General features: G+C 59.2%; 2 protein-coding genes across 2 annotated transcripts in view; one reads left to right on the forward strand and one right to left on the reverse strand.

Moving 5' to 3' along the window:
• Window positions 1–670: 670 nt before the first annotated feature.
• The window catches only part of LOC119089742 (rhophilin-2), a 56,156-nt gene continuing 29,531 nt past the window's right edge, over window positions 671–27,295 (reverse strand). Inside the window, exons 2-14 of the mRNA XM_037212554.1 lie at window positions 12,307–12,422; window positions 11,535–11,663; window positions 10,539–10,614; window positions 10,174–10,251; window positions 8,774–8,898; window positions 6,080–6,256; window positions 5,202–5,379; window positions 4,559–4,697; window positions 3,824–3,958; window positions 3,302–3,496; window positions 2,616–2,842; window positions 1,997–2,146; window positions 671–1,565 (exon numbers count right to left, since the gene is read on the reverse strand). Of these exons, the coding sequence (XP_037068449.1) occupies window positions 1,332–1,565; window positions 1,997–2,146; window positions 2,616–2,842; window positions 3,302–3,496; window positions 3,824–3,958; window positions 4,559–4,697; window positions 5,202–5,379; window positions 6,080–6,256; window positions 8,774–8,898; window positions 10,174–10,251; window positions 10,539–10,614; window positions 11,535–11,663; window positions 12,307–12,422 (1,959 nt within the window). The 3' untranslated portion in view covers window positions 671–1,331. The remainder of the gene's footprint in view (window positions 1,566–1,996; window positions 2,147–2,615; window positions 2,843–3,301; window positions 3,497–3,823; window positions 3,959–4,558; window positions 4,698–5,201; window positions 5,380–6,079; window positions 6,257–8,773; window positions 8,899–10,173; window positions 10,252–10,538; window positions 10,615–11,534; window positions 11,664–12,306; window positions 12,423–27,295) is intronic.
• On the forward strand, window positions 15,583–17,896 carry LOC119089743 (EF-hand domain-containing protein 1). Its single transcript, XM_037212555.1, has one exon. It carries the CDS (start codon window positions 15,725–15,727, stop codon window positions 17,570–17,572), a length of 1,848 nt encoding a protein of 615 aa, XP_037068450.1. The 5' UTR covers window positions 15,583–15,724; the 3' UTR covers window positions 17,573–17,896.

Here is a 27,295-nt window from a genome sequence, read left to right on the forward strand (position 1 = left end):
CCAATCCTATCGCTACAAACGATAACAAACCGAGTCGATTCTGAGCCTACGCAGAATCGCCTAACTTCGCAGAAAAGTACCACAGCACTGCAAAGAAGAGCTTCGGAATCCAAGGAAAACACAATGTCAAGGTCTTGAATGCGTCAACAGTGCTGCTCATTATAATGTTTTCAAAGTGCTGTTTGTGCGCGTCTTGCCAACGTACCGGGATCCTGTTGGCATTCCGCTAATTACGTTGCAATATGAGTCGAGTCGTCCACTTCGAGGCAAAGAACAGCCGCTCTCGTCTGGCGCACTCTGCGGCCTGGACATGCTCTGTGACGACGCGTCGAGATGACCCGTACGGAGGTCACACGCAACCATAGCGCCTGTGTCACGGACTGACGCACGTTAGCATGGGTCGGGGCTCGTAAGAATGGCGCCAAGGGCACGACAGGAGGTATCGATAATTGGTGACTGTTCGGGCACCGTGGTGGAGAGGTCTTGCGAAAAGTTCCGCCCAGCGTGCGCGCCGACCCGAAGATGTTTACTTCAGCCAAGAAAATAGCCCGTGAGTAGTGCATGCTTACATGCACTACACATGTATGTACACACGCATTATAGTATGTGAATGCGCGGATTTTGCTAGGGGCAGCTGCGCGGTAGCAACTTTGCATATTGACAAGCATGCTATGATTCCCCAATGTCACGTTTATTGAATATGCACATTATGCGAGTGTCAGCTGAGCGCGCTGACAAACACGACTGGATTACTCCAGGCGGCTTCGAATATCACAATAGCGTTACATCGACATTTGTAAGTTTCATCTCCGACGGCACCTCTACGAAAATGTGCCCGCACACGCGCGAGGTGGTTTGGCCCAAGTCGTTGCACGTCACGATCCAGCAACAGAATTACACGATTACATTACACTGGGGCACTCCTGTCACCCACGATAAAATTGCATGATAAATCAACGTGACTGCACGTATCTAACGCGACTAACATCAATCAGATAACGTTTCATACACTACACGACACATGTCAACGTGGCAAGAGAGCGCGGACCGTCGATCAGCTAGCCCGTCCAGCGCGCCGCACACGACTACACGCACCGCGCGCTGATGTTCGTCTGCACGTCACGAGCTCGCGGTTGCTAGGCGGCTACACCCTCGCTGGGGGCGGCCTGATGGGAGCGCACGCCGTGCGCCGGTGCTGCCGCCTCGCGGCGACCCTCGCCCGGGGGCGAGCGGCCAGGAGCGGCGCGACCGCCACGGCGCGCCTTCTCACGCATTCACGCACACACGCATGAGAGGATGGCGTATGTACAGATGGGGCGGGCTGGCCGGCCTCACCGCAGCACCACGTTGCTGATGTACAGTTCGGGGTGGTCGGAGCGCGAGCCCTTCTTGAACGGGTTCCAGGAGTGACGGCGCGCCGAGCCCTTGCTGTTCTGGCTGGCCAGGCTGCTGGCCGGGCTCGGCTTGCGGCTGGAGACGCCCGAGCTGACGCCCGAGCTGGAGAGCGAGCCCCAGGTCTTGTCCGAGAGCGGCGGCATGGGCGGCGGCCGCGGCGGCTCCGGCGTCTGCCGAGACAGCGGGTACCGGTCAGGGGAGCTGGTTTACCCCCAGCTCGCGGGCAGCACCAGGCTACCGTGAGTGTATCGGCCTGCCTTCAGCATGCATGCCGGTACAACGAACAGGGCTCGGGTGCCCTGTTCGTTATGCCGATTGCCGAAATTCCGATGAGAAGTGGCCCCATTCACAAGCACTACCGCAGCCGGCGCACACTGTCCTCGTGACGGGCACACACACGATGCTGGTCAAAGGCGCACATGGTGTGCTTTTCGGCGCAAGAGGCTGCACAGCAGAAACTGCTTGTTCAATTGCCGCCACCGTGCTTCCCATAACTTTGCGTTCCACACGACAGCTGATCCACCAATCACCGCAGCCGCAGCCTGACCCACACCGAACGTGTTTGACGAGCTGCGGCCGTGCGCCGCGAACGCCGCCTCACCTGTTCTGTCTTGTCCATGGGCGTGATGATGTGCAGCTGGAACTCGCTGCCGGCGCGCCGTATCTGCGCCACCACCTCCGTGTGGCTGCTCCACTTGAGGTCCTCGCCGTTCAGGCCGGCGATGTAGTCGCCTTCCTTCAGACCGACGCGCTGGGGGCACGGCCATAGCGCACGTCACGCCTAGTCAAGGCCTGGGACCGGCAGCGCCCCTGGCGGCAAGGTATGGAAACACCGCCGCTCTGGGCCTTTGTTCAGACCGAGAAGCATGGCGCGTTGTATCAGAGATGTGGTATGCACCTAACTGGAGACGGCGTCATTTGAAAACCGATGTTCCCGCTTAGCATCACTGCTCATCGCTGTTCATTATTCCGGCCAGCTTGATCACGAGGCAAGCAACCACGAGTCGCTCAATTCTAATAATTATTCCTCTAAATCTCAAAATCAGCGAAAATAAAAATGGTGGCGAGGTAGCTTGTAGTGGCACTGGTCGGAATTTAGCTGAGACTAAGACAACTTCTAGGGGTTACTAGCACAATAGAAGGCATTGTCAAAAGCATCACACTTCAGTATCAAAACAGGAAAAACAACCCGAGCGGACGAACCAGGTGGCATCCCTCACCTCGGCCAGCCCTGCCGGCTCCACGCCGACCACCACGACGGGCGCCTCCATCTTGACGCTGAAGCCCAGCCCCTCGCCGGGCAGGCGGTGGATGTGGACGGTCCGCGGCGCCGACCAGTGGTGGTGGGCCGAGAACACCTCGACCGGGCCCAGCTCCCGGAACAGGTCGGTCACCTGGTGCTGGCTGAAGTCGGGCGCCTGCAGTGACAGCTGGTACTTGGACGAGCCTGCAACGGAGGCGACACGCTCCAGAGCGCGGCGGAGACCCGGGATGGGGGGGGGGTCTGTTCCCGCGCCGGTATACTGTCTGCTTACTGGCTTCGCGGCGAGTTTGTTAGGGCCTTAGGAAACGGACAGAATATTGCTGCGCTTAGCATTTGGTTTGATCACAAACCTCGCACTAGGGTGCATTCATGGACCTTGCTAGTATCGGCAACACACGGCTAGCCTGCATCTCGCTCGAGGGAAATCATCAAAGCCGCACATCCGGAGTCATAAACGATGTTTATCCTCTTCTCCGCGTGTCAGCCGGCTCACCGGTCCGTGCATCGCACCGCATCAGCATCGCACTCGTGCATCGCATCCCATCAGCATCGCGCCCGTGTATCGCATCCCATCAGCATCGCACCCGTGCATCGCATCCCATCAGCATCGCACCCGTGCATCGCATCCCATCAGTATCGTACCGGTGACGACGGGCGCGTCCACCGGCTCGTCGAAGTCGTCCTCGCGCTCCAGCAGGCCGTACTGCTCGCTGCTCAGCTCCAGCGCCAGCCGCAGCACGTGGCGCAGCATGTCGCGCTTGCGCAGCTCGCGCGCCATCCGGTACAGGCGCAGACTCTCCTCGTGCAGCACGATGGCCTCGCGCAGGTGGCATTTGGCTGGGAACGGCACCGGCGGTCAGGGCGGCGGTCAGGGCCGCCTGGCGGCGGGCGGGGGGAGGGGGAGGGGGCGGTCCGATCTCGCAGCAACACGGTTCCGATCATCTTGTATGCGTTGCTGCTCGTGAGCCCACATATAGTAGGGATTCGGTCGTGGCCAGGTAAAATTAAGAACACAGGGATAATGCAAACACTTGCGGTTGACGCACCCCAAGGCCAACTACATCAACATGCTCGCCAGTGCACCCGCGTCCACCTCGAGGACAGCTGGGTTTCACGCTGGCCCCCTTGATCCCAGATGAGCGTTGACGGTCAGCTGTGACGTACCCAGGTAGTCCTGCTGGACCTTGTTGTGCGGCACCTTGTGTTCAACGGAGAGCAGCTGCCCCTCCCGGTCCCTCTGCGACAGCTGCAGCGTGTCGGCCATTCTCCTGCTCAGGGGACCCTCGTGCTCCAGCAGGCCTGTGCACAGTCGAGCACGAGTGCAGGGGTCACCACTGCGCTACAGCCAGCGAGCCATCGGCCGGGCCTCATCCAATAACTCCTCATAATAAATTGCATGCTGTGTTTCTGGTCTCGATTAATCAGAAACGGCGGCAGCTAGCTGAAAATCCTGGCATACACAGCAGTCGTTAGTTTCATATGCACCTGTTCTCTGCCTGTCTGGAGCTAAGCGAGCTGGTCAAAGAACACGTATAAGCCTCACGAGCCAGAGCTAGCTGAGCTGTGCTTGGGGCACCACCTGCGGTAAAGCAAGCCAGGATATGTACATTGATCGGATCGGACCCGAACTGTTGTCAAAGTACGAACAGCATACAACCCATGCCAGGACAAATGTCATTGAGATAGTGTAGAGCACAGCAGATAAAGGCAATGCATTTTTACGCGTCTAAATTGAATTTCAGAGACCGTGCCAGCCATGTATTAACACAGAGGCTACCTCAGCAATATACTCGCCCGCTGCCTGTTGGCAAAATGATTCCTCTGGTGCTATTTTCAGTGCACATTTCGGCAGCGTCATCCAACGCCAATCTGTTCTGTGACTGTCTGGTCGGCACTTACCGACGGCGAAATGATGGTGAGAAATGGCGGTGTAATACACTTCCTTAATGTGGATCAGCTGCTGCCACGACACGGGCAGGGACTCCTGCACGGACGGTGCTGCCATCTGCTCCCGTAGCCGGTGGTACACCTCGGCCACCTGCCGGTAACAGAGCGGTTGCTCAGAGATCTCGGTGCCGTGGCAGATACGGGGCGTACGATAGAGCTTAAAAATTCCGGCATGGCAGGATGGTACTTTTGCACCGGAAAAAAATAATTATGCATATGAAATATATAATTATATATACATATATATATATATATATATATATATATATATATATATATATATATATATATATATATATTAGATGTTTTCCAACAGAAGTGCACAATTTTTTATCCTTTAAAACTCAAAACATATATATATATATATATATATATATATATATATATATATATATATATATATATCATGACGTGCTGGGAAACAGGCCTAGTATCGGTGACCACTATTTGTCCCAATCGCCAGCAGAAAGAATCCTTTATCGTATGCTTTGTTTATCATGTGTGCCTTTAAAACACTACCGCACCAAACATGGATTTGTAAAAGGCGCCACGACAGGCCGGAAATGGTATGCTAGTCATTGTCTTTCATGCCCACCTGTGCGGCCTCCTGGCCAATATCCAGCTGAGCGCTGAGGTCTTGCTTCTCTTCAGGAAGGAGCAGCTTCTCTAGAAGACACTCCTTGGCCTGGGCCAGCAGTAGGTTGGCCAGCACGTCCAAAACATCAGCGTCCAGGTCTCGACTTGGAGCGTTCGAGAAGTTCTCCAAGATGTACCTGTTAAGCATAAGTTTCGTTAGCAGACGGCCTACATCAGTACATTATCGCGTTCGGCGTCGTGTCAGTCCAGGGAGTACACCACAAACCGAAGAGAAATCCCGGGAATACCAGCGCCATCGATTTAAGATTGTTTCTGGGGACATCTGAGATGAAATGTGGAATGGTGATGCTAATACACTCCAGCAGCTCATGATGATGACGATGATGGTGGTAGTAACCAATCGATCTTCGAGCAATTGCGAGCACTCGACTTTATAGCATCCACCTCAAGCCCAGTCAAACATCAGCTGCACATAGTTGCCCACAGCGCTGCCTAAGCCTCATCTATAGATGCCACCTGCCCGCAGGTAGCTGTCAACGGTGTTGTCCAGGCCTCACCTGTAGATGCGGCTGCCCGCAGGTAGCTGTCGACAGTGCTGCTCAGGCCTCACCTGTAGATGCGGCTGCCGCAGGTAGCTGTCAACAGCGCTGTCCAGGCCTCACCTGTAGATGCCCCTGCACGCAGGTAGCTGTCGACAGCGCTGTTCAGGCCTCACCTGTAGATGCCACCTGCCCGCAGGTAGCTGTCAACAGTGTTGTCCAGGCCTCACCTGTAGATGCGGCTGCCCGCAGGTAGCTGTCGACAGCGCTGTTCAGGCCTCACCTGTAGATGTCACCTGCCTGCAGGTAGCTGTCGACAGTGCTGTCCAGGCCTCACCTGTAGATGCCGGCTGCCCGCAGGTAGCTGTCGACGGCACTGTCCAGGCCCTCCTGCGTGCCGCGCTCCTGGCGCGCCGCCAGCTGGCTGTACAGCGCCGCCATGTTGAACAGGACCGACGCCTTCTCGAACGCGACGGTTCGCTGGCAGCTGGGCAGACCCGTCAGCGAGTCGTACCTGCGAGAGTGGCCGCAGAGGGTCAGCGGCCCGGCGCGGTCCAGCGCGGATCGATCGACGAAGCCATCGGCGCGTGGTCGACGGGTGTCATGTTCCTTATGGACCCGGCGTGCTATAGGTGGGAAATGGGTAGACTCTTGATGTCGCTGATTGGTGAGCTGGGCGAATGCCAGCCACGATCAGGCAGAGCAGTTTATGCATGGATGGTATTCAGCTGGAAATGTCCGCGCCATGACACGCCCCGCGGCTCGTCCAATCAACGCGTCGGGCGCTATGTCAACGTCACAAAAAACAGCGGTTATCCAGAAGTGAAGGAAAGGCCTGATGGGTGAACAAATATAGCTTTGAGACGACCAACCCACTGATGCGGAGCATTATAAATGCATACCAAGCTCGAAGTAAGAGAATTTTGTTCCAGATAATTACATGGACATGCGCTGCGTTTGCAGGTGTGGACGGTCAGTCAGCATCGTGATAGCGCGCGTCAGAGTCATCGGAAAGTCATCTCTGTCAAAAACAAATAAAATTATGCATGTTTATCCCCCCCGTACGTCTCTGGGTCAGGGAAGGTGACCCTGGGACAAACACTGGGCACTGTGGCGAAACGACGTGTCACGTTGTTCCCCGCAGCTTGTGTCCCCTCCGCCCCGACTACAACCACAAGTCACGAGCGAGCGTACCGCAGCCTCGCACGTGCCGAACGCTGCAAAAGCTTGCACTAGCGCTCGGACCCCATGCAACCGCTGTCCGAACGCACAGACAGTGATGCTGACAAACACAAGTGCGGTGACGGAGGTTTCCTCGTGTCTCCCACCCAGACCTGGTCAAGGTCGGGTGCATCCGGGACCAGTCATCTCCACTGCGTGTGCGTGTGCGTGGGCGTCCAGTGACAGTCCGATCCGGGGTAAATACGCGCGGCGGGCGCCTGGCCGACTCCAGTCGACACCACGGAATGTCAATCCTGCCGTCACGCTCGGCCGCGGGCCGGAGGACCGCCGTAAACAGGCGCCTGACGCGGGCACTGGACGGGACGAGCGAGGCCGGCAGGCCGACACGCCAACCGGCGGGGCGAGGCCAGGCTGCGGCCCTGCAGGCACGCGCGGACCGCCGGGGTGCCCCGGCCGGCAGCTGCGCCTGGGTCAGCCGCCGGCTGCCCCTGGTCGTTCGCGATGCTCTGCCGGCCTGGACTCAATGACGCGCACGGTAATGGCGTTGCCTACTGCCAGGGCGCTCTGCATGTGCCGACATCGTCTGCACCTTGCCGGCGGCAAAGCGAACTCCGTCGGGAAATGAATGACTGCGCCGGTGTGCGCTACAGGGGCTCAGCTGCTTCTCATAGTCAACGATAAGATCAATAGCGATCGAAATGGCCAGTTGAGCCAGCCAATCCTGGCACTTAGAGAAGTGCGAGCGTGGGCGGACGTGATATGTGCGTGTGCGTGCGCCCGCCACCGCTGGACCATCGCCGGTGATAACGGCGCACGCACCGCCGCCTACGCACGGCGCGGGCCAATCAAGCCGGGCACCCGGCATGGAGAGTGAAATCGGACACTTTCCAGCGGCGGCTGCCCGCAGAGGACACTGGCCGCCCCTCCCAGCCGCCGGCTGTAGCAGGGCCCACGCCCCGGCTGCGTTCCCAGCCGCTCTCGGCCGCTCCCCTGGGAATGGCCAGCGACACCGGTCGGTTTCTCCGCCGGCCGGTGCCGCGCCGCCGCCGCGAGGCGACGGAGGACGGGCTGCCGGCCGTGACATCGCCGGACGGTCCGGCCCATGGGTGACGTCACGGACCGGATGCGGACGGGCTGGAGTCGGCCCGTCGGCCGGTCGGTCGGCCGGCCGGCGGACGGGTCGCAGGACGGCCAGGGAAAGTGTCCCCGCCGGGACACGGCGGCAGAGCACGCCGAGGCCGGCGGCGCAGCTGCGTGGCACAGCTTGGAGAGGGTCACACAAGCGCGCGCACGACAGATCAGCGGCCAGCACGACTGACGAGCGCGTGCTGCGCGTGCGCTGTCCGCGTCACGTAGGAGCATGCAGACGTCACGTATGTTGTTGTCACGTGGACGTTGCTCGTCATTTTAATGACGTCACTGCAAAAATATGGTAAATGTCGATCACTTTGCGACAAGGTCAGTGGTACTTTCCCGGGAAATATACGTTGACGCTCCGGGAACATGCAACACCAGTCGACAGTCACATCTGTGGTTGTCTTGATGGTTGACGAGGGAGATCGAAGGAATAACTTACGGCGCACAGTTCATACGGTATAGGGGTCAGATGGATGTAAATGTCTTGCCGCGGGTGGCAGCGTGTCTCCCTCACTCCCCATCGGTGCCAGTGCGGGTCACTCTCCGAGATGTGCGGAGTTCCCCATGGGTGGCGGTGTGGGTCTCTCTCCAAGATGTGCGGAGTTCCCCAAAGGTGCCAGCGCGAGTCACTCTCCGGGATGTGCGGAGTTCTCCATCGGTGGCGGCGTGTGTTACACACCACTCCCCATCGGTGCCGGTGCGGGTCACTCACCACTCGAAATGGATGCCAAGACTGCGGTCCGGAGGGAAGAAGCGGCGCTCGATGAAGTACAGCTGGTTGTAGTACTCGAACAGCAGCGCCAGTCCCGTCTGGTTCCGCTCTGGCGTCCGCATCGCCTGTCAGCGGAGCACCGATGTCACCCACCACGCCGACCACCCGGCCCGGCCGCGCGCCGAGGTGGAGGTACGAGCAGAACCTGTTTGGGCACGGTTTTATCGCAGCATATACGTAGCAAGAGTGGTACTGCGGACTTACTGCTCAATGTTAGGAGCTTAAACAAAGTCCGACAAGGTATTACTCCAGATTTCCCCTCGCAGCCTTAAGAAACTTCTGATTGTGTTCGTATGGGCCACAAAAATACTATGCAGGAAAGGTGTTTCAATGCCTGACTTTTTAATAACAGACATGGATCAGCTACGCGAATCTTCCTCATAGGAGAGGTCAGAGGCAAACGCCACGAGCAAAGGCCTAACAGACGTTAAAAGGTAACACCTCTAGACAATGGCTGAACCGGCTGAACAACAGCTCTAGCGGCAGTGGCAGCCATTTCAACAGTGGCTTCGACCGAGCGACCTCCGTGGGACACCACACGAGGTCAAGCCTGCGAACGGCCCATCTGCGTGCAAGACTTTGCACTGAAATAGCTTGTAGCGCATGCCTGGTAGTAGGCATGCACTACAAGCAGGCAGACATGCACTACGAGCACTGAAATAGCTTGTAGTGCATGCCTGGCAGCAGGCATGCATTACAAGCAGGCAGACATGCACTACAAGCACTAACATAGCTTTTAGTGCATGCCTTACATGCTCTTGAACCCCTTGTGTCAGCGACCATTTATGAAACGCCGGGAAGGTGTATTATCTTCTGCGGTGCTGACCAGTAGCTCTCCCCACACGATGTTCGAATCATGGCGATGCGGGACCCCACACGCGGAGCAGTATCTGTTGGTGGTGGGTCTAGCCGTCTCCCTCGGTCCCTTCGCGACCGGCCGTTGCCGCTCCACCCGGCCTGTTCCCCTCGGTCACGTCGCGGCCGACCGCTGCCGCTCGAGCCGGCCAGTCCCCCTCGGTCCCGCCGCGGCCGGTTACTGCCGCTAGAGCCGGCCCGTCCCCTGCGGTTCCGTCGCAGCCGGCCGCCGCCGCTTCCGAGCCGGCCCATCCCCCTCGGCCCCGCCGCGGCCGGCCGATGCCGCTCGAGCCGGCCCATCCTCCGCACGGTGACAGACACTGGAGCGGCGGACAGCTGGCGAGCGCCGCGGGCGGTCCGTGACTCAGCCCGTTTCGCCCCCATAAGGCTGCGGCCGGAGCCGGTGGTCGACCGCTGTCCCAGCAGCCGGTGTCTGCCGTCCCAACCGCGGAGCGCCAAGGCGGCCGCCGGTGGCCGACGCTCACCTGGCGTGTGTTGGTGAAGTCCTGGATGGCGCCGGCGTACTTCTGAGCGTCCTCGCTGTAGTGCTCCAGGATAAAGTCCTGCGGGTCACGCGGGTACGTAGGTGAAGGAGCCTTGTTCGCTCGGGCCGGCTGGTGCGAAAGTGAGTTGGTCTCACCATTTTCAAGGCATTGCGCGGTGAATGCCCTGCATGCCACCTACACTTCCGTCCAAACTTATAATGCGCTGTGATGATTCAACGGCTCCCTTTTCGGGACGATGATCGCGAATGAGTCAAGCCAGGAACTGATGACGTAAATGTCAGTCAGGAGACCGCAGAGCCAACCGGAAACAGCAATGGAAGCAGGTGATAGAGGGACAACCGTACCTTGAAGGCGTCTCCGAAGTCGATGTACTTCGTCTCCTTTAACCCGAAGGGAATCATAGGAATGTACGGTGTTCCGCTGCGAAAGATAATAAAGCACGGTCATATGTACACAACATGTGAGGGACTTCCTTTATTTAAAATCCCATGGTAGTAAAGCACAGGAGAGGAGTGCAGCTAAAACGGGGAATTTCATATTGCGGGGAACCTTCAACGGATGTTGGGCATTGCTGACGCCTTCTGGTCCGTGCTCTTGGTCCATGCCCTTGGACCGCTGACCTTGGGTGACATGGTCGGAATGTCACTACAGGCAAGGTGGGCAGGGGTGCGGCTTAAGAAACAGACGAAGTCCATTCTGTCCTGGAATCATCTATGTCTTGACCAAGCTCGCACTCACCACCGTCTACTTGTCAGGGTTTTCAGTCCCGCAATTACGTGCTCGGCTTGCAAGAACTACGCGTACATTTAATCAGTTGGTGGTTGGAGCGGGTAACCGTCACATGCGAACACGCAACCACATATTTTTGCGGAGCGCAGTGCCTGATTCTGTTTGGTTCGTGACCCCTGAAGGCGATAACAAGCTTGCTCATGCGTCGTTAGCTTTAGACCCTTCCAGCATCAGCGTCGCCTTGTTAGTCTGAACACGGGGTTAATTGTGTTTTGATCCAGCTCACGCACCCTTGCAGCCGCGAGATCTGATAAAGGCTGCAGTAAATGTGTGTGCTATCAAGACACATAGCCTGAAAATTGAATATGCTGGTCTTCAGCTGTCAGACAATAGATGATTGATCACACTATCGAATTGTATACAGCTGATTAGCTCATATACAGAGAGATTTCAAATGCAAGCGAAGAAGAAAACTTGTACCAGATGCAAGCCAGCGCTACTAACAATTAAACAAGTATCATTAATGATATCTCACGAAGCCCATTTATTCGAAAATACGCTCCATAAAGACATACATAATAAAGCATAAGAACGCTCTCGCGCTGCCTTACCTATCACCCTGGTAGATTTCCACTGAGCTATTGAGGTCCGATAGCTCCTCCTTCAGATACTGAAGGTTGGAACTGACAAAGCTCAGCTCCAAAGACACGGCTTGTCGCACCTTCTTGTTCTCCGCAGCTCTGGCAGTGGACAGTGGAGCCCACCTCAGCGTTAGGTTGTCTACGCGTTACTGAACAGACAGGAAAATACTTCGTACTTCGCTCGATGCACGAACAACTTTGGACTTCGGGCTTGCTGCACGCGCGTGTACTGAAGTGTACTGAGGGTACAACACCGCGAGGGTTCCGTAATACAAGCCCCGCACACATCACACCATCCCAAGAGGGAGATTTACAAGACATGAACAAAACGCCAGCACCAGGTGGTGGCCGGTGGTGAAATCCAAGGGCGGCGGCACAAGGCACCACGCGCCTTTTGAGTCTCTGCCAGCGCCATAGGCCGGTGTCAGAGGTCAACGGGGTCACGTCCCGGCACCTCGTGCGTGCGTACATTGGTACAGCAGACAAATGGCAACTGTTGGGAGGCGCTTACAGACAGCTTGAGGTCAGCCAAGTCTTTAACAGAGATGTCGTAACACCCAGCCCGGGGACGGCGTCGCCTCCTCCCCACCATTGCCGCGCGCGTCCACTCCCCTGGCTAAACGTTACACCGCGCGATCTCAGACAGTGTGACAGCTTCAGCTCCACCGTTCCCTCCCCCGGGGAGAACCGCGGTCCCTGGCCAACACCGCGCGGGCAGCCTCAGCTGGGCGTCGCAACAGACCTGAGCAGGTTCTCCGCGCCCTGTCGCAGCAGCAGGTGCTTGTTGATGTCCTGGTTCAGCTTGGAGCGCTTGAACTGCAGCTTCCCCCGGCAGGTGGCAGCCCGGGGGTCGGAGCCCTGTCCGACAGAGCACCAGCGTTATGGGCTAGCGCCACCAGCGGGCACCGGCTGCGGCCTCTGAGAGGGACGGTCAACAGGAACGCGCGAGGAACGCGGCCGCCCGACACAGGCAGTTGGTGCACGCGGTTGACCTGGATGACTGACAGTTGACACGGGTGTTGACATGCACAGTCGGCATGGAAGGCTCATGACGAAGGTGAATACGGACAGATGACATATAAGCTGACACAGATGACCGACACAAATGTCTGACACAGACGGCTGGTGCAGTCGGTTGGGGCAGACGGTTGACAACGAACTTGACACGGACGGCTGACACAGGCGTTTGACACGGACGCTTGGCATGGACGTCTGGCATGGACGACCCGATGTGAAGTCTGTGCAAGCACGTAAAGACTGAGGGAGCCATGGAAAAGGGACGCAGAGAGAAGCTGAGGAGGTGCGTGTCCAGCCACCGCTTTCGCTCAGCGCGAAATAACACTGACAGAGCATAACACTTTAGCAGTACATGGCAGATGCGTGGCCGTACGGCGTGGGCAGACTTTTGCAATACATGGCAAGTGCGTGGCTGTACTGCGTGGGCAGACTTCTGCAGTTCACGGCAGGCGCGTGGCCGTACGGCGCGGACAGACCTTGATCAGTATTCATCTCGGTCGACCCGATCACCACTCGGCGCTTGTTTTCTTGGAATATCACGGGCTTCACGTTTGATCCGATTAATGAGGCCTGACTTTTAGTTGAGCCCCTCCCCCTCTGATTAAGGACTAAACGAACAAATGCCGCTTGCCTCCGGACAATTAAGTGGAATCCTTAATAGTCGAGTCTGATAGCCAGAACGGCACCTGTCTAATCACCGCGATAATGGTCCAACGGAAGCGATTACACGCCGCGTTGGGAATAACAGACGACGGTATTAATTGGCCCCAGTGGAGGCGCAGTGTTACGTCTGCCTCGAAGATTGCCGCCAGGCTGGCCACCGTTGCGTAGAACATGCCGCGCGCGCGTCAGTTTTATGTCGACGGAGCCGCGACCCGCCAGTTATTAAGCAGTGCCGGAGCTGCGGCGAGACGGCACTTTATCACAGTTGCTTAATTCTGTGTCAGTAAGCCGTCACCTTGCCCCTCGGTGCTAGGTGAGACAGTTGGCCAGCACAGGGGCGCGACGAATGGGTCCAAGTCTCCGGTGGGTACGAGCGCATCAGCAGCCGATGCAGCGGTAACGGTTTTGCCGCAAGCTACCGCACTGGCTGGGGTCAGGGTCACAGACGACTTAGCCCAGGTGTGAACACCCACTTCAAGATTATACTACTACGCAAAGCTGTGAAAGCCCGTGGCCCATTGTGGGCTCGCGTGCGTACGACAGTAACCGAAAACTAGGTGCCCGGAAGACGCGGACATCACGTCAGACCAAGCCTGAAGACAGCGCTTCGATGGGTGAATGGAATGAAAGCAAGTGTGCAACGGCCGGCCCCACCACGCCCATACGTCTGCCACGTTAGTGGTCAGACCAACATCTGGACCGCCGTAAGACGGAGTCGACAAGAGGGAGATCCGGCACAGGGGGTCAGACACGACTGACCTGGCACGGGCGTGCTCGTTCTAAGCGCCGGTGCCCGCCGACCGGCGGCAGTTGCGGACCATTGTTCCTTTGTTGCCCGTCGCCGACGGCGCCGCAGTTTCGGAGGCGCCGCCGGCGCGCGCACCGAACACTGGCGCAATCGACGAGCCGCCGCCAACAATGGCTGGGGAGCGCGCCGAAATCTGGGCCGCGCGACGCGCTCGCGAGGGGAAACCGAGCTGCCGTCCCGGCCGACGGGCCAGATCCGTCATCGGCGTCCGCTTCTGAGCAAATTATCGGCCACTCTAGCCGTCATTTAGAGCTTAAACGGACGGTGATGCGCAGCGAAATCGCCGGTATGGTCCGTTCTCGGAGGCGGTCCGGACGGGCCGCCACACTACGGTGACGACGCGCCGGAACCGGAACCCGAGGTCAGACCCAGCTGTAACCGGTCACGCAGCCTTAGCCAGCGGGAGCGTGCGGCTGTCGGGACGGTCACCAGGGCAACACGTGCAGTGCCTGTTGTCAGCAAGCACCGATCGACCAAACGGCAGTGCCAGCCGGTGCAGGGGCGCTCGGTGCTCGGCATGAGGCCGACCAGAGCCGGCGGCACCTCCGCCCGCTACGGTACGACAGTCGGGGAAAGCTGCACACGGGCTGCTGCTGGGAAGCAGCCACGCTGGAGGTACGTCGACGCGGACAGGAATGTGCATCCCCCACTTTTTTCCTTTGCATCCAGCGCAATTTGTCCGCGAGGTTGGAAAATAAAACCGGAGAGTGCATATTTCCAACGTAGACAGTAGATCCAACAATGATTGTTCAATAATGTCCGATAAATTGGCAATACACCTGACATAACACTTCAAATACGTACGCGCCGCATATACCATACGCAACAAGTCCCCACAACAGCGCTTTACCAGCTACCCGTGCAGTGTTCGACTTACATTTTCTGAAAAGAAAAGTTTACACAAGCAAGAAATGTTTGAACTGCTAGTTTTTTAGCATCGTGAGTTAAGAGTTTTTATGCTGGGAATAATCTCCGCTCGATATACCAGGGGTAATGGTTAAACAACGCTATCAAGCAAAGATTGACTTAATTGTCAAAACTTGACGTTTCAAGCAATTTTGGTTATAACTTGTGACTGTGAGTACAGCATGCAATGTCGAGTTTTGAAAACGTAACCAAAGCTTGTTTGGTAACGTCGTTTAGCCAATATCTTCCGTGTAATATCTTGAAGGTCGATTATAAGCACTCCGAACTCATAATGATAAGGATAGCTTACATTTCGAACTGCTTCGCGGTGAAAGCTTTGGCGATGGCACGGGCATTCCACATGCCGTGTCACACATCAATCTTTAAACACCTGCATGATTTACTATCTAATTTCATCTACATCATCCATGTTTCATTCGTGTTTTCCATAACACGATTTCACCAGAACTCTATCGCAGAGGAATGGGAGACAATAAGTCGATTGCAACCCGGTATGCAGGAAATTGAAAGTGGGGGATAAAATGTGTCACGAGATCTCAATAGATGTTTACAATCACATGAAGTAAGAAAAACGTTTGGAAACTTTTCAGATTCCGAGACGATTTCAAACGAAGTGCACGTCAAGTTATAAGGCGCTGCTCATAATGACTTATCCGTCCATTTTTACCACAAATCACTTGCATAGTACGTCTTTCCAAACCATCATCACCGTTTTCTGGTAACATAAGTCCCATCACGTTTCAGAATGCTGCAGTTTTCTGGAAAGGACCCGACAAAGATACGATTTGGAAGGAGCCAACTGTGCGGCTTCAAAAATGGCTATAACTTTGTGGGGCATGGCGGCCCTCTTAGCTGTGCCGACTCGGCCCCAGGCCTGGAAGGAATGCTGGACGAGCTAGCCGACCATGATCCTATTCTTACTTATGGTGATCCAAAGTCAAAACGTGGACCAAAAACCAGATTTGTACCATCGTATGTAGCATACGACAAAAAAGTTTTGAAGTTCTTGGCATACTTTAAGCAAAAAACGCCAAATTCTCAGGAGGAGAAGTATCGTATTCGGTATGTACACATCCTGTATTTTCTCGAGGACGACACCATCTGCATCATGGAGCCAAACGTCGACAACTCGGGAATTCCGCAAGGCAAACTGCTTCGCCGTCACCGCGTGCCCAAGAACGACGCCGGAGAGTACTACCACTGGCGGGACTTCGACGTGCAGGACGACGTCTGCTTCTACGGCCTGTACTACCACATCTACGACTGCGACCCGTTCACCCGCCAGCTGTATGAAAGCGAGGGGATCGACTTACGCGCGGCGGACGAGTCTACTCCGGATGACCCGTACATTCATGACCGGAAGATGAGGTTGCTTCCCCACACGTACGTGACTCCACCCCAGTGGGACAAGCTGCGGCAATTCTTGCACATGGACCGCAAGGTGCTCAGGTTCTACGTCGTGTGTGACGACAGGGATGAGCTGTACGGGGAGCTGAGGAAGTATATCCTGCTGTACTACCTGGCGGACGACACCATCGAGATCCTTGAGGTGCATAAGAAAAACGACGGGCGGGACCCGTTCCCATGCCTGCTGCGACGCCAGAAAGTGCCCAAGAAGATGCACCACTCCCTGACGTTTCCATCCATTAACCTCGAGGTCAGCCCTACGGAGGTCAAGGAGTGGTTCCTCGACACCGACCTAAAAGTCGGCGGGTCGGTGTGCATCTTCAACAAGCGCTTCCTGCTTTACGACTGCGACGAGTTCACCAAAAACTACTACAGGGAAAACTACTGCATCACCGACTTCACACCCGTCGATGTTTCTCGCCGAGCCCAGGGCCTCGAAAAGAAGGTGGCCCGACCTCCTCCAAACCCCGAGCCACTAGTGCTCAAGACACCGGAGAAGGACTACATGAAGTACCTCGAGAACGATGGCATCATCCTGCGCTTCGAAGCGGAACTGGAGTCACAGAAGCCTTACCACCGGGAGCGCCGCTTCATCATCTCCTACTACCCGTCCGACGACACCATCTCTATCTACGAGCGTGTCCTGCGCAACTCGGGCGTCATTGGCGGCAAGTTCCTGCACCGCATGATGGTGGAGAAGCCGGAGAGCACAAAGGAGGACCCCGTCTATTTCACGCTGCGAGACTTCTGCATCGGCACAACGCTGCAAGTCTACAATCACCGTTTCAAGATCGTCAACGCAGACCGCTTCGTGCTGACGTTCCTGGAGGCCAACCCGTGCGGACTGGAGGGCACCATCGCCAACCTGAATCAGTTTTTCCAGGCGCACCCGGCGCCGCAGCCGGTGTGCACCTCCGAAGAACAGGCGGAGAGCGACGAGCGTGCTCCGGCCGGCGGCGGAGGCCTCGAGGTCAGGGAGGTCTCCGTCATGCCAGACATGAGCCAGCCGGAGTACCGCTCGCCCATGGAGAAGTATCTCGACGAGAAGCGGCGCACCGAGGTCGAGATCGAGCACAACAAGGCGCGGGCGGAGGGCTTGGCCCAGACGTGCTCCGAGCTGAAGCAGAAGACGCTGGCGCCGCGGAAGGTCACTTTCTGCGAGGAGGCGGTGCAGCGGTGCGAATGATGACACCGGGACGGCAGCCCTCGGCGGGATGAAGCCGGACAGCTGGTGTTCCGTGAACTTCTGCGCTGGCTGTTATGCGGCTTTCAGGACTAGGTGTAGAATAGCGTCTGGTTCGAAGTGCATCGAACAATTTACCAGTGACTGCGAGCAGCGTAACTAGGTAGGTGCGAGCTCCAGCCGCAGCACAACACCAAAATCCGCATCATGTCGTTGGAAACGTCAGGTAAAAGATGTCCCGTGGCCTGTGTTTGGTCTCCCCTTGAGTTTTCTTGCTGACTATCAACAAAACACTGCCAACGCACCAATACACTCAACGACTAGTGAGCAGTTGCTGTGGCCACTTGACCAGACCCAATCTCTGGCGCGCGCCGTGCCCACCGGGGAGTGGTCACACCGGATCTGGCCGGCCGCTGCACCAGATGATCGACCCGCTAACCCGCCAGTCCCGCCGGTTTCACCCGCCTCCGCGCGGCTTTCTGGGACCGGGAGGACATCTCCGGCCTCGGCAGCCGTGCCGAATCCCTCCGCACCATGTCTGCTCACCGTTAGCGCGCCGACGAGCGGAGTGCGCGCTGCATGCCAATCCAGCACGGCCGGCGGCAGTGGCGCGGCGCCGGTCGTGCCTGGGACGGCCGCGCGGCCCGCCGCGGCCTGAACCGGGCCTGCGGGCGGGCACGCCGACTCGCCGCGCAAAAACGCAGCCGCAGGCAGGCCGCCGCCGCCTGGCGGCGTCAACGCCGCGACAGATGCGACGGTGGCCGGATGTGCGGCGGGGGGGGGGGGCGATCCGTCCGGATCGGACCACTTTGGTCCGGCATGTCCGGTCCGGTCCGGTCCGGTCCGGTCCGATCCGGTCCGGCTCCGTCCGGATCGGACCACTTCAGTCCGGCCTGTCTGGTCCGGTCCGGTCAGGTCCGGCTCCGTCCGGATCAGACCACTTCGGCCCGGCATGTCTGGTCCGGTCCGGTCCGGTCCGGCCCCGGCCGGCTCGCGGCCATGCAGCCGGGTCACCTCGGCCCTGCTCAGAGCGGCTTGCCGGGCCTGGGTCCGCGCTGGACGCCGTTTGTTCGCGTTGGGTCGGCGCGGACGGCGTCATGCGTCAGGGCCGCTCGACGGAGGCCTCGGTGGTGGTCCGGCAGGAGTTAGGTCGCAGTCGGTCGGCTCGGTCCGAAATGGGGCGATTCGTTCGATTCGGTGAACGGTCAGACAAGACACCAAGAGACACTCAACGATGTTACGGTCTGGGACGAAACCTCTGGGTCATGACATCAGCACGACACAGCAACAGCTATTCCAGCTTTCTTCATACAAATGGTTTCTTACATTTCACTTCAACCCGACCAGCAGTCTGTTTCTTTTAATGATTATTTCAGCCGGCCTTCCAAGTAAACGCGACGCTCCCTGTCTATACAGGTGTGAAGTGTTGTTTGGGGCACAACAAACAGCGGGCGCCCTTCAATGTGCATATCGTTTGTGTGTTGACACTTTCAATGCCAAACACTGCCAACTCACAACTCACGGGACCCAAGCTGCCACCGCAGATGGTCGTGGTGCATCGCACAAAACCCGTCGCGAAGTCACGCAGCTTTCGCAACGACCTCGAAGCCTTGCACAACGCACCTCCTCTCCGCGCATCCTCTCAAGCGAGCCAGCCATCACCCCTGCCCGCGGCCCCGCAGCCGGCGGCGCCGTCGCGCCGTCATGCCGCAGCAATCGGCTCCGGCGAGCGATAACACACGGCTCCAGGTTCGTTCACACGCGTCGACGCGCGCAAGGCCGCGGCCAATGTGGAGCGCCGCCGGCCGGGCGAGAGGCGGCAGGTGCGACGGCGTCCGCCGCCGGACAATGGTCTGGCCCCGATTGGACCGACCAGCTCCGGCCAGCCCCGCCCGTCCTGCTGCCAGAGTCCGGCGGCGTCTCCGCGCCGACCGCGCCGACACGCCGGCGGAGTCCGCGTCTCTTGTCGGGCGGGATTCACGCTTCACGCGGCCCGCAGCGGGCTTGGGGCTGTTGGGGATTTGCTCTGCGCAGATGGCTGGGAATATGAATATGCATGTATTTGCCTGCTTTCCTGAGCGCTGTCCTCCGTCAATCAGTGAAACGGGAACATATTGCAGGACACAGGTCATTAGGTTTCATTGTTGGCATATAGTGCTGATACTTTCAGCCTCCCAGAGAAGGCGCCTAGCATCCCTCCGCCTCAATTGAGCCATCTAAACCCAGCACCGTCCGCGGGCCCTCCACCCACCCGGCCCTCCCCGGTTGTCTTTTGTAACGCCCAATCGGCCGCGGGCCCCAGCGAGGGCACAGAGTTCACGCTGAGATTACAGTGGAGGGTTCTGCCCGGCGTGCCGCCGCCACCATATGGCGTCACCGCGCGGAGGCGACGCGGCGCAGCGCGTCGCGGCCGTTCACACAGCCACACAATTTTCTGCTCGCTGCCAACGATGACGGCCTGGCGAAACGCCGACGCCATCGTCGAATCGGCGCCCAGTGCCGAATTCAGACGGGAAATCTCCTTCGCAATGGAGTGAATTGCTGTTTACGTCGGCGACGGCTTAGGTTTTTGCTTCACGGCACATGATGTGCATACTTTCGCGGAAGCCGGGCTTCGGCCTCGTCTGACTGATAGACTATTACTGGGCATGCCTCGGCGCCACTGCCCATTGTCGCAGAGAATGTCAGCATACCCGAGCACGAGCGGTGGCGGGACGCACCAGGCGCATCCCCGAGGCGCGACAGAAAGCGAATATCTCTACACGAGTTCAAATATTTGACAATGGGTACTTCAGGCAGAGAGCCCATTACGGTTATTGGTGAGCATGCTAAGCTGTAAGGGCTCGCCTACGATCCCAGTGAGTACGTAGACATGCAATAAGTGGGCGCACAACGCCTGTAAACCAGACAGCAGCCGACCGGTTTTCACCTTTCCGCATTCTACTTTTAGTTAAAAGCGACTGGCTTGGATGGCCTGGCCTGTAGATATCACAAAGTGAACTAAACATATATACGAACCGCCACTACTGACCTGCCGGCGCAGCAACAAAGAGAGCGTGAGGGGAGAGCGCCACCTCTGATGATCTCGCTCATCACACCCCCGTCGCTGACGACATTTTTCGGCGATCACGAATTATAAGTTTCAAACTTGGCTTTCGACAAGACAATGTGTCTTTGGCTGAGATGAGGGCTGAGGCCCATCAGCACCGCCGGGCGCGTGTTTTCCGCCGCGTCGCAGCGCAGCCCGTCGGCGACAGGTGCCGGCTGCCGGCCGGAAGGCCTCGTTACCCGCACCTGCCCTGCAGCGGCGGGGTGTGACCAGGACGCATAAAGGGGCAGGACGGGGGCTGTCTCAAGAGGACCAGGGGCGTCACAAGCCAGCGCCGCCCGGGAAGGGCAGGAGGAGGGCGGGGAGGGGGGCAGGGCCGTTGGCCACGGCAGGACGCGGTCAGCCATGACGGCGCGCGCCGGACCGTGCCCAGATGGCGGTGGCGATAGGTCGCCCGCGGCGGTCTCCGGACCGGAGTCGGGCGGCGCGGCGCGTCCTATCGCGCCACCGGAGGCGCGCCGCAGTCGGACGCCGTGACCCGCGACCTGCCGGGTCACAACGGGACCCGCCAGAACCGTCCGTCCACCGTCGTTGGAGGCAGGAACAGACCCAGCGCAGTCAGCACGCCGGCTCTTTCCGGGTACTTTGGGCAATACATGTGCTCACATGTGTTCGCATGTGTTTTCCGATAAGCCCAGGCGATTCAAAAGTGTAATTCCATTGTCCATCGCTAGCAGCTGAAACCCAGTGATAACATCTTGGCAGGCAATCGGTGCAGTTTGCCTGTTATTGGTGCAGCTCCGCGACAAGACATTTCTTAATAATGGGAAGGAATCCAACTCATATCCTTGCATGGTGGCGCATAGCACGTCTTATTTCAGTGACGGACGGCAATTAAAGGGCAAGGACACATTTGGACTGTTTTGCTTAACGAGGAACTGATGAACAGCACACTAAACCTGCGGTGTGGTGTGGAGTTCGCACAGCAGGCCAGATGTCACTCAGGCCACGCCCTCGCTCCCGTCTGTCCGCCGCGGTCCTGCACTGGCGCCCGGACGTCACACGGCCAGGCCCGAGCCGGGCCCATCCCGTTCGACCGGTCGCAAGGCCGCCTCCCTCCGTCTGTAGCCTAGCGGTCGTGACCGGCCGCTCCGGCCGCTCTGGGTCACGCGCTGACCTGTTTGGCGGCCCGGCTGCAGGGCGGCAGGTCCGGCAGCGCGCGGTGCTCAGCTCGGCATGCAGACCTTGGCGCCGGACATGCGAGATCCAGCGCCATGAGACCAGACGAACGACGTGAGGGCCGCGGGTGAAGGGCCAGGGCGTGGTCTGAGGCATGTGTTGGCGTGCACCGGCGTGCGTTCGGGGGGTTACGGGGGCAGTCCTCCGAACACACACCAGGCCTGTCCGCCGCAGGTGACGTGTCGACGCGATGACAGTCTGCTGCATACTGGCGGAGCCCCGGGGCGCGCCTGGCGGACGCCACGGGGCCGACAGAACGTCCAAGTGTCCGTTGGATAATGTCCGCTTGATAATGATAATGTCCATCTCGGGGATGATGCTCACATCCCGGCGTCATGATGGAAGGGAGATAGCCGCCGCTGTGGCCCGTCCGACACCACTGAACAGCTGCCTTCGGCTACTCTGCCTCTGCCACTGCCACGTGCTTTGGAGGCCTCGGTGACTCGTGCTGTTCTGGAGACCTGCCCCGGTAGCGGACACCCCCTGACAGACTCCCATCTAACCGCCGTCCGACGCCGGCACTGTCATAGCTCCACAATGCCAAACAACAACTTGCATCTTATTTTGCATCACACTGTATGGGCGTAGGGACCCGAGCCCGACCGATTTTGCGGCAGATTTTTATTATTTCGCCACCGACTCATGCGAAGACGCTAAGCACACGTCGGAGCGTGGGCTCACTTCATCGGAGCGCGCACGTTTCTTACTACGGTCAGCGAAGCCGGTCACCAGTCGGCCGCTGACTCATTACGGCGACGAAGACAGTCGTGACATCGGACCGCGTCTGCCGCTCACGACGTCGCCGCCGCGACCTTGGCAGTTGCAGCATAGGATTGAACGGCGCGGGCCGTTCGCTCGCCCCCGCGCCCCGGCCGCCACAACAGGCGGCGGCGCGTGGTGCCGGTGCCGCCGCTGCCGCCGCCGCCGCCGCCGCCGCCGGGAGCCGCTCACGTCTCGCCGCCTGGCCAGGCGCCCGCGGCCGCCCGCCGCCTCTGGGGCAGCTCAAGGTTCGTGCCTGTTTGCCACGGTGGTCGGTGCGCAGGTCGACGTGCAGGCGGGTGAGGGGAGGGGAGGGGACGGGCTGCGTGTTGGCATGTGTACGCCTGGCGGGTGTGTTGAGCCGTGAAGCAAATACTAGCCGCTGGGGAAGTCGCGACGGGTGGAAAGTTCGGTCGTAAACCCGTCGCAGAGGCTTAGAAAGCACAGCGCTAATGACGCATGTCGTACACGGCAGTCTCTTGTCCCGTGCTCGTCGGCAGCGTCCGGAGGTGCTGTGTGCTCACAGTCGTCGCTGCCCCACTGCTGTGCGGGGCCGGTGAGCGCTGCCCCACTGCTGTGCGAGGCCGGCAAGCGCTGCCCCACTGCTGTGCGAGCCCGGTAAGTGCTGCCCCACTGCTGTGCGAGGCCGGTGAGCGCTGCCCCACTGCTGTGCGGGGCCGGTGAGCGCTCCCCCACTGCTATGCGAAGCCGGTGAGCGCTGCCCCACCGCTGTGTGAGGCCGGTGAGCGCTGCCCCACTGCTGTGTGAGGCCGGTGAGCGCTGCCCCACTGCTGTGTGAGGCCGGTGAACGCTCCCCCACTGCTGTGCGAGGCCGGTGAGCGCTGCCCCACTGCTGTGTGAGGCCGGTGAGTGCTGCCCCACTGCTGTGCGAGGCCGGTGAGCGCTGCCCCACTGCTGTGCGAGGCCGGTGAGCGCTGCCCCACTGCTGTGTGAGGCCGGTGAGCGCTGCCCCACTGCTGTGTGAGGCCGGTGAGCGCTCCCCCACCGCTGTGTGAGGCCGGTGAGCGCTGCCCCACTGCTGTGCGAGGCCGGTGAGCGCTGCCCCACTGCTGTGTGAGGCCGGTGAGTGCTGCCCCACTGCTGTGCGAGGCCGGTGAGCGCTGCCCCACTGCTGTGCGGGGCCGGTGAGCGCTCCCCCACCGCTGTGCGAGGCCGGTGAGCGCTGCCCCACTGCTGTGTGAGGCCGGCAAGCGCTGCCCCACTGCTGTGCGAGCCCGGCAAGTGCTGCCCCACTGCTGTGCGAAGCCGGTGAGCGCTGCCCCACTGCTGTGTGAGGCCGGTGAGCGCTGCCCCACTGCTGTGTGAGGCCGGTGAGCGCTGCCCCACTGCTGTGTGAGGCCGGTGAGCGCTGCCCCACTGCTGTGCGGGGCCGGTGAGCGCTCCCCCACCGCTGTGCGAGGCCGGTGAGCGCTGCCCCACTGCTGTGTGAGGCCGGCAAGCGCTGCCCCACTGCTGTGCGAGCCCGGCAAGTGCTGCCCCACTGCTGTGCGAAGCCGGTGAGCGCTGCCCCACTGCTGTGTGAGGCCGGTGAGCGCTGCCCCACTGCTGTGTGAGGCCGGTGAGCGCTGCCCCACTGCTGTGTGGGGCCGGTGAGCGCTGCCCCACTGCTGTGCGAGGCCGGTGAGCGCTGCCCCACTGCTGTGCGAGGCCGGTGAGCGCTGCCCCACTGCTGTGTGAGGCCGGTGAGCGCTGCCCCACTGCTGTGTGAGGCCGGTGAGCGCCGCCCCACTGCTGTGTGAGGCCGGTGAGCGCTGCCCCACTGCTGTGTGAGGCCGGTGAGCGCTGCCCCACTGCTGTGTGAGGCCGGTGAGCGCTGCCCCACTGCTGTGTGAGGCCGGTGAGCGCTGCCCCACTGCTGTGTGAGGCCGGTGAGCGCTGCCCCACTGCTGTGCGAGGCCGGTGAGCGCTGCCCCACTGCTGTGGAGGCCGGTGAGCGCTGCCCACTGCTGTGTGAGGCCGGTGAGCGCCGCCCCCTGCTGTGTGCGGCCGGTGAGGCGCTGCCCACTGCTGTGTGAGGGCCGGTGAGCGCTGCCCACACTGCTGTGTGAGGCCGGGTGAGCGCTGCCCCACTGCTGCTGTGGAGGCCGGTTGAGCGCTGCCCCCACTTGCTGTGTGAGGCCGAGTGAGCGCTGCCCCACTGCTGTGTGAGGCCGGTGAGCGCTGCCCCACTGCTGTGTGCGGCCGGTGAGGCTGCCCCACTGCTGTGTGAGGCCGGTGAGCGCTGCCCCACTGCTGTGAGGCCGGTGAGCGCTGCCCCACTGCTGTGTGAGGGTCCCCGGTGAGTGAGCAGCTGCCTCACTGCTGTGCGGGGCCGGTGAGCGCTGCCCCACCGCTGTGCGAAGCCGGTGAGCGCTGCCCCACTGCTGTGTGAGGCCGGTGAGCGCTGCCCCACTGCTGTGTGAGGCCGGTGAGCGCTGCCCCACTGCTGTGTGAGGCCGGTGAGCGCTGCCCCACTGCTGTGTGAGGCCGGTGAGCGCTGCCCCACCGCTGTGTGAGGCCGGTGAGAGCCGTGCCATTATCGGCGGGACAGCACGGGTGGTCGGCGCCGATCTGCTATGAAGTCATGCTCACGTTGGGGCATACAAGTGAGCCGAACGAGCGATCGAAAGCCACGTGAGCTAAGTAGCCACTCAACGTGGGCACAAGGTCTGCAGGTATAAAGGTGAGCTGTCACCATGAAAAGTCATCAAGAAGCAGGCCAAACGCCTTCTTAGCATCATCTTATTAAAAAGCCTACATGACACCAGGGAAGGGAAAGACCGATTGCTGCAATGTCTTTGGCATGACTACGCACACACCGCTATCCTGAAAGAATATCATGAATAAGGATGAAAAATGTGAGTGTTGGTCCGTGGCAGTCTTCGGCAAGCCCAGTGGCAGGCACTGGTCTCGGGCAGTCTGGCCAAATGATCTCCCGTCATATCCGCCGCTTTGAACTTTAAGTGGCACGGGGTCAGTAAATGCTGTAAAGCTGATCTACCAGCGTGAAAATCCTCTAAAACCCTCTTGCAGTTTTTTTCTGGAAGGAGGCAGCCTCTACGTCACCAAACCAATTCCGAGAAGCCTCGGCACCTGCAGCCATGTGCGTGGGAAGACGGGAGTCACGTGGGACATATCCCACTCACTTTCCGTGAAAGCTTAACATTACCGCTATGGTGATTCATGGAAGGAATTGACGCCAAAAAGGCCGGCCCATTTTATGGGACGTGCCTATGCCTATAAGGTTATCAGGTGCCATCGCTCACGCGGAGCCTAATGGAAGGTGATCTGGCTACAGCCAGCATAAGCTGTGCTGTAGCCAGAAACATTATTTTTAGTTTCTCACATTTGATAATACCTGTGTACATACATGCATCTTGTTGCTTCTAGACTGCCGTGATGCTGCTGTTGTCAAGGTTGGAACCATTACTCACGCTTTGATAGCTGAACGAGAAAACGGCAAGGCCATCGAGGGTCTTGGTCCCATTCAGCCACCCGAAACATCAGACCCAATGTGCGATATTGATCTTGTAAGTTTGCCGAACCAGAATCACCTATGCGGGATAACTTGACATACAAAATTTCGCTTCTAACTTCTCTGCTGGTGTCAACCACAAAGGTGTTTTAAAAAATCAATGCATCAGGTACGGTCGGGATCGCATACCACCTCCAACCGATGCAGTCACTCCAGAATTCTGGGCCGCGTTCCCCATTACGGACGCCGTCCACAGGTTGCAACCTATGACATCAGACGTAAGTGCGCTACAGCAGTTACTACGGCCCGGAGAATAGCCGCGTGTGTATGACGTAGAGACTTGTGACGCCACAAGTAGCAACTCAGGTCTGTGCTTTGTCAGTGGAGAACGACTCTGATTTAAACGCCTGCTTGACTCATTTCAAAGTTAGTTGGTCAGACGAGGGAGGGATGTGGCTGGGAGGTCCCGGGGAGGTGTGCTGATGGGATGCGGCAGGAATGGCATCGTGCTGATGACGGCTGAATGAACAACGAGTGACGATCCTCGCTTCCTTGGAGCAATTCGGTCTGGGGAATAATCGCCCGGGCAAAAGCTGTATACTGGATAGGAGGTGACCGCTATGAGAGTAACTGCAGCTTCTAACACCGCTGCGGCACGCTGTCACTCAGGACGCCGCTGCAACACTGCGTCAAATATCAACGAATGGTCGTGCATGCACAAAATATCGGTCTCTCACGATGCGACGTGATCTGTAAGGGTGCAAGGATTACGGTGAGGGACCCATACAGGACGGCATATGACGTCGTGGTCCACAGCCAGCTGGCTCACCTTTACTGCCGCTTGCTTCTGAGCTCGCTCCACGATCGCCCTCATGGCCTCCTGCGACAGCCCCATCCTGACACTCGCTGCGAGCGACGCGCGCCTCAGCTCGACACCCGCCGCCGCCAGCCACGCTCGCACACTGCCCGCCCGCCTCACGTGAGTCCGCCGCGAGTGGGCGGCTTTCACGGGCGGGCGGCCGGCGCCGGCAGCGCCGCCACGCGGGGTCAGCCGACAACTGGCCGGCGGCGGCCCGGCTGACCGCTGGAGGCCCGGCGCCGCCCCTGCTGAACCGGGCCGAACGGCCAATTTCGGTCGGCCACCGTGGGAAGCCGGCGGGGTCAGCGGCAACACACGACACGGCGGAACAGCCGGTGTCGTGTG

This window comes from Pollicipes pollicipes, unplaced genomic scaffold (assembly GCF_011947565.3).
Source record: "Pollicipes pollicipes isolate AB1234 unplaced genomic scaffold, Ppol_2.1 Scaffold_3087;HRSCAF=3621_pilon_pilon_pilon, whole genome shotgun sequence".
NCBI lineage: Eukaryota > Metazoa > Arthropoda > Thecostraca > Pollicipedomorpha > Pollicipedidae > Pollicipes > Pollicipes pollicipes.